Genomic DNA, 12,164 nt, shown 5'->3' with positions numbered 1-12,164 from the left:
GATGATGGAAATCCTAACTGGAATGTATGGATTGAGATGATGAAACAACTAAAAATGTTCTCTCTTTCTCTCTTCCCCCATAGCCGCTGCCTGGCCTGCCAAGTTTTTTTTCAGCATTCTCCCTTCTGCGTTTACCACAGGAGAGGTTAAGGTGAACAGCTTAGGTGAAGCTGGTTATATAACAGAGAGAGAAATGGGTTATGGTAATGTCAGGCCTGGTGGTCATTCAGATAATGTACAATCTAACCCAGGAGTTCCCAGCCTGGGGTCTGTGGATCCATCAGGTAATGGTAGGGGTCCATGGCATGAAAAAGGTTGGGAACTCCTGATCAGATCCCATATAATCCCCCAAATTTAAAACACAAGAGGTTGTGTTTGAAATCCAGAGCAGCGTACACAAAATGCAGGGGGAGCTCAGCAGGTCAGGCAGCATCTATGACGGGGAATGAGCAGTTGGTGTTTCAGGCTGAGGCCCTTCATCAGGACTGGAAAGGAAGAGGGCAAAGTCCAGGAGCCCCCGAACTTCATTTCTTTTCCATTTTCCCCAAAAAACATTGGTTATCAAAAGCTCATTTGCCTCGCTTGTGACTGTGTCGGTTCTCCCTCGGGGGATCTGGTTTAAAGATGACAATCAACCTCACCTTAACTACCGTTGGTGGTTGCTAAAAGTTACTGGATTAACCTCGTACTGCAGAGTAAAGACAGATACAAGAACAGAAGCCTCCATCAGCCTCGTCCCACCTCAGCTCCTCAGCAGATTGAGACAGGTAGGTCAGAGCACAACACAGAGCCGTACGGCACAGTTACAGGCCCTTCGGCCCATGATGTTGTGCTGACCCTTTAGTCTACTCCAAGAGCAGTCTAATCCATCCCTCCAACACAGCCTTCCATTTATCCTTCATCCATCTCAGGGTCTCCTAAATGTTCCTAACCGCCAGCACCCCCGGCAATACGTTCCACACACCCACCACTCTCAGCGTAAAAAAAAAAACACTTACCTCTGACATTCCTCTAAGCATCTGAAAATTGTGTTCTTTGTATTGGTCATTTCTGCACTGGGAAGAAGTATCTGGCTGTCCACTCGAACTATCCCTTTCGTCATCTCTGTCAAGTCACCTCTGCGTCTCCTGCCCTGAAAGAGGAATGCCCTCAATGTTTTCGTGTTCTCCCTAATGACTAAAATTCGTTTTTTTTTTAAGATGAAACCGGCCGGCGGCCAGGGCCACTTTGTCTGTTTCTGCTGCTGGAAGGTCTTCCCGTTGCAACGCACGCTCACCCGTCACCTGAAATCCCACAGTGTGGTGAAGAGGCACGTCTGCCGGTTCTGTGGGAAAGGATTCAACGACACGTTCGATCTGAAGAGGCACCTGAGGACGCACACAGGTGAGGACTTACCCTACGCTGAAGCTAGAGTTAGAACATAGAGCATAGAAATCTACAGCTCATTACAGACCCTTCAGCCCACAATGTTGTGCCGTCCAGGTAACCTACTCTGGAAACTGCCTAGAATTTCCCTTGAGCATATTTTTCTAAGCTCCATGCATCTAAGAGTCCCTTAAAAAAGACCCTATTGTATCCGCTTCCACCACCACTGCCAGCAGTGCATTCTACGCACCCACCACTCTCTGTGTGAAAAACTTACCCCTGACATCCCCTCGATACCTACTTCCAAGCACCTTAAAACTATGTCCTCTGTGTTTGCCATTTCAACCCTGGGAAAAAGCCTCTGGCTAACCTCACGATCAATGCCTCTCATCATCTTATACACCTCTATCGGGTCACCTCTCATCCTCCGTCGCTCCAAGGAGAAAAGGCCAAGTTCGCTCAACCTATTCTCATAAGGTACGCCCTCCAATCCAGGCAACATCCCTGTAAATCTTCTCTGCACTGTCTCTATCTATAATATCCATATAGATATGTACATAAGACTATAGATTAAAGAGCCAGCACAAGGACATGGGCCGAAGGGCCTGTACTATGCTGTAATATTCTGTGACCCGTGCAACCTGAAGCCCCACCAAGTGGATCCAAAGGATTTCCTGGCGTTCTTTGAAACAGGAGTTCATCCGCTCAGCAACCAGGACCCCGGTCATTACCTGCCAATAGCCACCATTACTGTTGAGAGAATATTAACTTACAAACTGTTGCTGGTTCTCCAAGATTAGAAGTGTCCCCACGTGGCAGAACATTCTGAAATGCTTTATAAAAATACTCCTATATTCATAGAACATAAAACGTAGTTCAAAGTAAGTTATCAGAGTACAGATATGATAAGCTATAAATATCAGGAACGAGATGAAGAGTCCTTGAAAGTGAGTCCATAGGCTGTGGGAACAGTTCAGTGACGGGGCGAGTGAAGTTATCCCCTCTGGTTCAGGAGCCTGATGAGGGGTAATAACTGTTCCTGATCGTGGTGGAGCGAGTCCAGAGGCTCCTGAACCTTCTTCCTGATGGCAGCAGTGAGAAGAGAGCGTGTCCTGGGTGGCGGGGGTCCCTGATGATGGATGCTGCTTTCCTGCGACAGTGCTCCGTGTAGATGTGCTCAGTGGTGGGGAGGGATTGTGATGCACTGGGCCGTGTCCACTAATTTTTGTAGGATTTTTTTTATTCAAGAGCATTGGTGTTCCCATACCAGGCTGTGATGCAGCCTGTCAGTATTCTCTCCACCACACATCTATGGAAGCTTGTCACAGTATTAGATGCCATGCTGAATCTTCGCAAACGTGTATTGGAAGTAGAGGTGCTGCCGTGGTTTCTTCATAATGGCACTTGCGTGCTGGGCCCAGGACAGATTCTGGACAACATAGCACCGGCCCTTCGGCCCATAATGTTGTGCCACCGACTCCAAGATCAGTCTAACCCTCCCTCCCAAATAGCCCTCTGTTGTTCTATCGTCCACGTGCCTAACAAAGAGTCTCTTGTGTAAGGCATCTGTCTCTGTCACCACCCCTGGCAGCTTGTTCCCTTCACCCAGCACTCTCTGTAAACACCTACCTCTGACATCCCCCAACCACACTTTCCCCCAAGCACCTTAAAATTACGCAACCTAGCCATTTCTGCACTGGGAAAATGTCTCTGGCTGCCCACTTATCATCTTGTACACTTCTAACAAGTCACCCCCTCATCCTCCTTCACTCCAAAGAGAAAAGCCCTAGCACACTTACCTATCATAAGACACGTTCTCTAATCCAGGCACCATCCTGGTGAATCTCCTCTGCGCCCTCTCTAAAACATCAGCGTGGGACTTATGCCCCCGTGTGTTAGCCATTTCAGCCCTGGGGAAAAGGTCTGCTGTATCTCTGCCTCTTGTTGTGCTTTGGTGCCTTGATTGGGTTACGGGGGAGAAGACAGGAGTTTGGGGCTGAGAGAGGAAATGGATCGACCATGATGAAATGGTGGCGCAGACTCGATGGCCCAAATGGCCTAATTCTGCTCCTATATCTTATGGTCTTAACATCTTTCACACATCTAACAAGTCACCTCTCATCTTCCTTTGCTCGAAGGAGAAAAGCCCTGGCTTATTCAACCTTTTCTCATAGGACATGTCCTCTAATCCAGGCAACGTCCTGGTAGATCTCCTCTGCACTCTCTCTGAAGCTCCCTATAACGAGGAGACCAGGACGCTTTATATTTTTGTGTCGCACTTTTGCAGTTGGGCTCAGAATGTTCTCAACGCCTCCCCGTTTGCTCAAACAGGTATTCGGCCGTACAGGTGCGACCGGTGTGAGAAGGCTTTCACGCAGCGATGCTCGCTGGAGTCACACCTGAAGAAGATTCACAACGTGCACCAGAACTACGCCTACCGGGAACGCCGCTCCAAGATATTCGTGTGCGAGGAGTGCGGTTTCACGGCGACTCAGGGTGACACCTACTTCCTCCACATCAGGGACAATCACCCCACGAACCCCGCGTTGTGCAAGTTCCTACGGAAACGCACGCCAGTCCAGAACAGAATTGGAATGCTGCTCTTCCCACACTACTTGTGAAAATTCACAGTCAAAGTGAAATTTATTATCAAACTAAAACTTATTATCAAACTACGTTGAGATTCACTTTCTTGCAGACATCAGTAGGAAAAATAAAGAAATATAATGTTATTTATGAAAAACTATACATAAAAACTGACAAATGGCCAATATCATAGTAGTAGAACAGTACAGCACTAAAACAGGCCCTTCAGCCCATCAAAACCCAACAACCTGTACCCAGACCATATTCCCTCCCCCCATACCCCTCCCATCCAGGTACCTATCAAAATTTCTCTTACAATTTTAAACCAAACCCACATCCACCACTCCACCGGCAGCTCGTTCCACACTGACATCACCCTCTGAGTGAAGGCACTAGAGGCTTTTAAGAGCCGTTTTGACAGACACACGAATAGGAGCAAGATGGAGGGATGTTGACATTGTGTGGGTAGGAGGGATTATTTTTTCGGGGCTTTTTCGATGTACTTTTTAGCTGTTTCAGCACAACATTTTGGGCCAAAAGGCCTGTTCCTGTGCTGTACTGTTCTGTGTTCTATGTTCTAAGTTCCCCCCTCAGGTTCCCCTTAAATATTTCACCTTTCACCTTTAACCCATGACCTCTAGTTGTGCTCTCACGTAACCTCAGTGGAAAAAGCCTGCTTGCATTTACCCTATCTGTACCCCTCATAATGTTGTATATATTTATGAAATCTCTTCTCATTATCCTATGCTCCAGGGGATAAAGTCAATCTTTCCCTATAACCCGGGCCCTCAACTCCCAGCAACATCCTCATACATTTTCTCTGTGCTCTTTCAATCTTACTGATAGTTTTATTGTAGGTAGGGTACCAGAACTGTGTGGAATGCTCCAAATTCGGCTGCACACATTTCCTACATTCAGTAATTAAATCCATTAGACCGTAAGACATAGGAGCAGAATTAGGCCATTCAGCCCATCAAATCTTCCCTGCCATTCCATCATGGCTGATTTATTATCCCTCTCAACACCATATTTCTGCCTTCTACCTGTAATCTTTGATGCCCTGACTAATCGAGAACCTATCAACCTCTGCTTTAAATATATCCAATAGCCTGACTTCAACGGCCATCTGTGGCAATGAATTCCACAAATTCACTACCCTCTGGCTAAAGAAATTCTTCTTCACCTCTGTTCTAAATGGACGTTCCTCTATTCTGAGGCTGTGCCCCCTGGTCCTAGACTCCCCCACTGTAGGAAACAACCTCTCCACGTCCACTCTATCTCAGCCTTTCAATATTCAATATATTTCATATTTCATATATTCCCCCCCCCCCATTCTTCTGAACTCCAGTGAGTCCAGGCCCAGTGGAGCAAGATGGAGTCCTTCAAGGCCCACATTAACCCTTTCATTCCCAGAATCATTCTTGTGAACCTCCTCCGGACCTTCACCAAAGCCCTATTTTAAGTAAATTTTATTATCAAAGAACCATATACAACCCTGAGATTCACTTTTTGTGGGAATACTGAATAATGACCATAATAGAATCAATGAAAGGCTGCCTAACTAGGGCGTTCAACCACAGTGCAGAAGACAACAAAGTGTGCAAATACAAATAATAATAAGTAAATAAATAAACAACAAATATCGGGAACATGTGATGAGGAGTCCTTAAAAGTGAGCCCATTGGTTGTGGGGACATTTCAATGATGGGGCAAGCGAAGTTGAGTGAAGTCAAGGGCATTGGTGTTTCCATACCAGGCTGTGATGCAGCCAGTCAATATACTTTCCATCACACGTCTATAGACATTTGTCAAAGTTTTAGACATTGTGCCGAATCTCTCAAACTCCTAAGGAAGTAGAAGCACTGTTGTACTTTCTTCGTAATTGCATTTCGTGCTGAGGCCAGGACAGGTCCTTCATAAAAATATCCAGAGCAACACACACAAGGTGGTGGAGGAACTCAGCTGGTCGGGCATAAACACTCAACAGACGGATGCACGCTCAACGTTTTGGGCAGAGACCCTTCATCAGGACTGGAGAGGAAGTGGGAAGAAAACAGAAGAAGAAGGGAGGGAAAGGGGGAAGAAGCCTAGGCAGGCAGCTGATAGTTGCACAGACACAAAATGGTGGAGGAACTCAGCAGGTCAGGCAGCATCAATGGAGGGTTATTCTCCAGTATTGCGTGTGTGCTTTTGCAGAATCTCTTGTGTTTAAATGATAAAGGCAATAGTGAGCAGGTGGGGTAAGTGGGGGGGAGGTAATGAAGTGAGAAACTGGGATGTGATAGGAGGAAGAGGTAAAGGGCTGAAGAAGGAATCTGATTGGAGAGGAGAGTGGACCATGGGAGAAAGGGAGGGTAGGACATCGGGAGAGGTGATGGGCGGGTGAGGATTAAATGGAAAAGGAAAGAAGTGTTGGGGAGGGCAGGGAAGGAAATTATCGGAGGTTATAGAAATCGATGTTCATGCCATGAGGTGCTGCTCCTCTGAGTGAACGATTCCTCCAACAGATAATTTTACAATGTGAGAAGTGAATTGAGTAACCTTGGTCTGAATTCGGGTCAGCCAGCTGTGAGGAACATGGCAAAAGATATTAGTGCAGCAAGTTTGTGTTGCCCTCTATAGCCTCGATTCAACGGTGTTTGATGACAAATGATGTAGGTGCTGAGTGCAGACTTGATGGGAACATGAGAAACGGGAGCAGGAGTCAGCCATTCGGCCCATCGAGCCTGCCCCGCCATTCAATAAGATCATGGCTGATCTGGCCTACCATAGAGGAACAGTTTTTAAAATCAAAATCAATTTTGAATTTTATTCATAATAAAATAAAAGTCAAAGTCAGCATGGTTTCTGTCAAGGGAAATCTTGCCGGACAAATTTGTTAGAGTCCTTTGAGGAAGTAACAAGCAGGGTGGGCAAAGGAGAGGCAGTGGATGTCATTTACTGGGAATTTCAGAAGGTATTTGATAAGGTGCCACATAAGAGGCTTCTTAACAAGATAAAATCCTATGGCGTTATAGGAAAGATACTGGCATGGAGAGAGGAATGGCTGACAGGCAGGAGGCAGCCAGTGGGAATAAAAGGGGCCTTTTCTGGTTGGCTGCCAGTGATTAGTGGTGTTCCTCAGGGGTCAGTATTGGGACCACTACTTTTCACATTGTTTGTCAACGATTTAGATAATGGAACTGATGGTTTTGTGGCAAAGGTTGCAGATGATACAAAGATAGGTGGAGGGGTAGGTAGTGCTGAGGAAGCAATGTGATTTCAGCAGGACTTAGGCAAATTGGAAGAATGGGCAAAAAAGTGGAAGACGGAATACAGTGTTGGGAAGTGCATGATAATACATTTTGGTAAAAGGAACAGTAGTGAGGACTATTATCTAAATGGGGAGAAGGTTCAAACAACAGAGGTGCAGAGGGCCTTGGAACCCTTGTGCAAGACTCCCAGAAGACCCTTTCTCCTTGGAGCGACAGAGGATGACAGGTGACCTGATAGAGGTGTACAAGGTGATGAGAGGCATTGATCATGTGGATAGTCAGAGACTTTTTCCCCAGGGCTGAAATGGCCTGGAGGGCACAGTTTTAAGGTGCTTGGAAGTAGATACAGAGGAGATATCAGGGGTAAGTTTTTTACGCAGAGAGTGGTGAGTGCATGGAATGGACTGCCGGCGGCGGGGGTGAAGGCAGATACTATAGGGTCTTTTAAGAGACTCCTGGATAGGTACATGGGCTATGGGTAACCCTAGGTAATTTCTGTAGTAAGGACATGATCGGCACAGCTTTGTGGGCCGAAGGGCCTGTATTGTGCTGTAGGTTTTCTATGATTCTATGTTAATCCACAGGTTGAGTCTGTGGTAAAGAAGGAAAATGCAATCATGGTATTTATTTCAAGGGGAATAGAAAATAAAAACAAGGAGATAATGCTGAGCCTTTATAAGACACTAGTCAGGCAGCACTTGGAGTATTGTCAACAGTTTTGGGCCCCATGTCTCAGACAGGATGTATTGTCATTGGAGAGAGTCCAGAGGAGGTTTACAAGGATGACTCCAGGAATGAAAGTGTTAACATATGAGGAGCGTTTGGCAGCTTTGGGCCTGTACTCACTGGAATTTAGAAAAATACAGGGGTGGGGTGGGGTGGAATCTCATTGAAACCTACCAAATGTTGAAAGGACTAGATAGGATGGGTGTGGAGAGAGTGTTTCCTCTGGTGCGGGTATCCAGAATGGGAGGGCACAGCCTCAAAACTGAGGGGAAACCTTTTAGAATAGAGGTAAGGAGGACTTTTTTTTAGCCAGAGAGTAGTGAATCTATAGTGGAAGCCAAGTCTGTGGGTATATTTAAGGCAGAAACTGATCATTTCCTGATCGGCCAAGGCAGGTGTATGGGGTTGATTGCTGTCCGGGATCAGCCATGATGGAATGGTGGAGCAGATTCAATGGGCTGAATGGCTTAATTCTGCTCCTATGTCTTATATATTTAAAAATAAACCGTGCGCTGCCTTTTGTTCTTACATTAACAGACAATGCATTTATCTACTTTAAAACCAATAGTAACAATTGCCACTACATTAACTGAGGGGCTTCCTCACCTAACCCGGCCCCTCCCTGTCCACTAGGAGAAGAACCCAACACCAATCTTTCCCCATCGAGCCCACACGGTGGCAGGCCAGAGCTTCAGTGTGGAATGGACAGTCGGCAACATTCCTCTCTACGGACATCCCTATGCGCTGACCGACCAACAGGTTTCTGGGGAGACCACAGAGCGTCATTCAGTGAGATGGTGGTCTCCCAACAGCACCTGATGTTCATCTGTGTGTGTGCGGTTCAGTCCGAAACATCAGCTGTTTATTCCTCTCCATGGACACTGCCTAACCTGCTGAGTTCCTCCAACGTTTTGCGTGTGTACCGCTTTGGATTTCCAGCATCTGAAGAACCTTCCCGTGTAGATCAGGGAGTTCTCTGTCACGCAGCTGCTCAGGATGAAGCGTGACAGAGGCCCTTCCTTGCATCTTTCTCCACATCCTCCTCCCAAACCTCAACGAGGTCAGCGACTGCCTCGTCCAAATTTCACTAGAGTCTGTAAACAAAATACCACTGGCAAAAGTTTGTTGAATCCATCAACTTTCTGTAAATTTACAAGCAAGTTTACAAAATGTATATTCATTGCCTATTTATTGCTATTATAATTCTTCCTTTTTTATTTGCCCAGTTTGCTATTTTTTGCACATTGGTTGGTGTAGTCCTTCATTGATTCACTTATGGTTATTTGGGTGGAAGAATGGAGATATGTCTCTACCAAAGGACGTGTAAGGCAGTCCTACTCTCTACTAACCTGCTGGACAAGGTGTGGTACCTGCTTAGCCGCGCCCCCCCCCCCATTCAGGGTCACGTGAAGCAGGTGGTGGATGGTCGTACGAGTAGCTGGTGTGTATCACAAGTCCTGGTTTTGCAAACACCGACGCCAGGCAGACAATCTCTGAAGAGTATTGATAATGGCTGGGGTCACCCGTCTTGTAAAGGCACAGCCCAGAAGGCGGCAATGGCAAAGCACTTCTGTAGAAAAATTTGCCAAGAACAATCATAGTGATGGAAAGCCATGTTTGCCCACATCATATGATACGGCACAGCATGATGATGTCATACGACACGGCACATAATGATGATGATGATGTTTATTATTACTGGATTTATTGAGTATGCCCGCAAGAAAATGAATCTCATGCTGACATGTATGTACTTTGATAATAAATAGACTTTGAACTTTGAAAAAGAAACATAAAGGGACACCAGTTTATATTTAAATAATGATTTCTGAGGAAAAGTGGAGAAGAAAAATGAATAATAAAACTGGTGGAACACCTGGACAGACAGGGCACAAATAAGATGCAAACACAAATCATGAGGGAGCAGGCAACGACTGAACTGACATCCAAATCTACCAAAACACATTTGCAATTCATACCCTAACCATTTGTGTTTTTGAAGTGTGTGTATGTACTTTATGGAAATAGTTAAGTGGTCAGGTTTCACACTCTTCCGCCACGACCAGACATTGGGGCAGAGGTCAGACGGGAATCAGTAAAGCACCACAGTGTAGGGTTCTTCTGCAATGGGACAGAGTGGGTGAGGAAGCCCCCTCAATTATTATGGCTGAGTACCACCCTGGGAGGGGGGCATACGAGTGGCAGGAGTCCTACCCACTGCGGGGTGCTTCAGAAGTGCTGCATATGCAGGGACCTTAGCATTGTCAAAGATCCCTCCTATCAATCTTTGACCCCTTACCACCAGGCAGGAGGTGCTTGCTGCCTGTTATACCGCTGGCGTTTAGGGCAGCAATGAAGGTCCTCCATCTCTGGCGGTGGTCAGGGCTTCCTTCATTGTGTCAGTAGCACCTCTTGCTTTTCACTGCTGTCATACAAGTCTCAGGTGAAGACTCAGGGATACCATCACACTCAGATGAAGGATTCCTCATCGTTGTCTCCGTAACAGTTTTGTTTGACCAGTCAGGGTTGTTAGCCCTGAGCTGAACCCCTGAACCTGGGGGTCCAGTGGACAACTTTTAGTCTGGCTCTACCCTTTGACCTGTTTGGCACAGGTGACCCTACCAAGAGCTAAAGCATAAAGACCTGACTCCAGCCAATATTGCTCTCCGGGTCATTGAGGCACGCAGGCCTCCAAATTACAACAAAGTTGTATCATAACATTTAGACACTAGGGTAGGTAACAGCTTCTTTCCCCAAGGCCGTAAGTCTACTGAACTCGCTGCCACCACCCAGATCTCATCACACATGAAGTACCAGTAACATTATACTGTTTACTTTTTAACTTTGTCTTAAATGCACCTTATTATTTGTTAAGTTGTTTGTGGTAATATTACTTTATGTGCTGTGTGTGAGTTATATGTACTGTGTTGTGCCCCTTGGTCTGGAGAAATGTTGTTTCATTTGGAGGTATACATGTGTACAGTTGTGTGTGTTATACATACTGTGCTGTGCACCTTGGTCCAAAGGAACATCGTTGCCTTTGGTGGTATACATGCGTATGACTGAGTGACGATAAACTGAACTTCAACTACTGGTTTTAAGGAACGTATGTGAACACAGCTTAACACATAGTCTATGAATCCAAGAACGAAAAGGCATTGCATGGTTTATCATAAACAAAAGGGATTCTGCAGATGCCGGAAATCCAGAGCGACACAAAAGGCCGGAGAAACGCAGCAGGACAGGAAGCATCTAAGGGAAGGGAATGAACAGTCGACGTTTCAGGCGGAGACCTGATGAAGGAAGGGGAAGAAGTGAGTGTCGCTGTTATTACTAAGGAGGTACTTGGGAAGTTGAAAGGTCTGAAGGTAGATAAGTCACCTGGGCCAGACGGACTACACCCCAAGAGTTCTGAGAGGTAGCTGAAGAGATTGCAGCTGCATTAGAAAACATACAGCACAATTAGTAATGATCTTTCAGGAATCACTAGACTGGAAATTTGCAAATGTCACTCCACTCTTCGAGAAGTAAGGGGAGACAAAATACAGGAAATTATAGGCCTGTTAGTCTGACTTCAGTGGTTGAGAAAATGCTGGAGTCATTATTAAGGATGTGATTTTGGGGTTCTTGGAGTTACATGATAAAGTAGGTCAAAGACAGCATGGGTTTCTTAAAGGGAAATCTCAGGTCTGAGTTGACATCATCATCATGCCTGGCTAATCTGTCGGAATTCTTTGAGTAAATAACAGACAGGATACAGAGAGTCAGTGGATGTTGCTTACTTGGATTTTCAGACTGTTGACAAGATGCCACACAGGAGGCTGCTTAACAAACACTAAGAAGTCCATGATATTACAGGAAAGCTGGTGTACAGACATTCATAAACTGGCTGGCTAGCAGGAGGCAAAGAGTGGGAATAAGAGATCTATCCTGATTGGCTACCAGTGACTAGCGTACCGCTGGGATTGGTGTTGAGACTGTTCCCTCTTACATTATATCAATGATTTGGATAATGGAATTGATGGTTTTGCAGCCAAGTTTGCGGACGATACGGAGGTAGGTAGTACTGAAGCAGGGAGGCTGCCAAGGGAATTAAGACAGATCAGAAGAATGGGCAAAGAAAGATGATGCACTTTGATAGAAGGAATAAAGGCACAAATTATTTTCAAAACTGGGAGGAAATTCAGAAATCAGAGGTTCAAAGGGATTTGGGAGTCCTCGTATAGGATTCCC

At 45.8% G+C, this 12,164-nt stretch overlaps 1 protein-coding gene across 1 annotated transcript; it reads left to right on the top strand.

The window, feature by feature from the left end:
• The first annotated feature begins 1,199 nt into the window (after positions 1-1,199).
• Positions 1,200-3,986, top strand: LOC140204401 (putative transcription factor Ovo-like 1). Its single transcript, XM_072271123.1, has 2 exons — positions 1,200-1,383; positions 3,697-3,986. Exons 1-2 carry the CDS (start codon positions 1,200-1,202, stop codon positions 3,984-3,986), a joined length of 474 nt encoding a protein of 157 aa, XP_072127224.1.
• The last annotated feature ends 8,178 nt before the right edge of the window (positions 3,987-12,164 follow it).

This window comes from Mobula birostris, chromosome 10, assembly GCF_030028105.1.
Source record: "Mobula birostris isolate sMobBir1 chromosome 10, sMobBir1.hap1, whole genome shotgun sequence".
In the NCBI taxonomy this organism is placed as follows: domain Eukaryota; kingdom Metazoa; phylum Chordata; class Chondrichthyes; order Myliobatiformes; family Myliobatidae; genus Mobula; species Mobula birostris.
Note: the sequence above shows the minus strand (reverse complement) of the source record. Positions and strands in the feature narration are given on the sequence as shown.

Excerpts from the sequence above, each read along its gene's own strand:
- LOC140204401 (XM_072271123.1), top strand. The coding sequence starts at position 1,200 with ATGAAACCGGCCGGCGGCCAGGGCCACTTTGTCTGTTTCTGCTGCTGG. Across the intron at positions 1,384-3,696 it reads GCACCTGAGGACGCACACAG|GTATTCGGCCGTACAGGTGC; the intron begins GTGAGGACTTAC and ends TTGCTCAAACAG.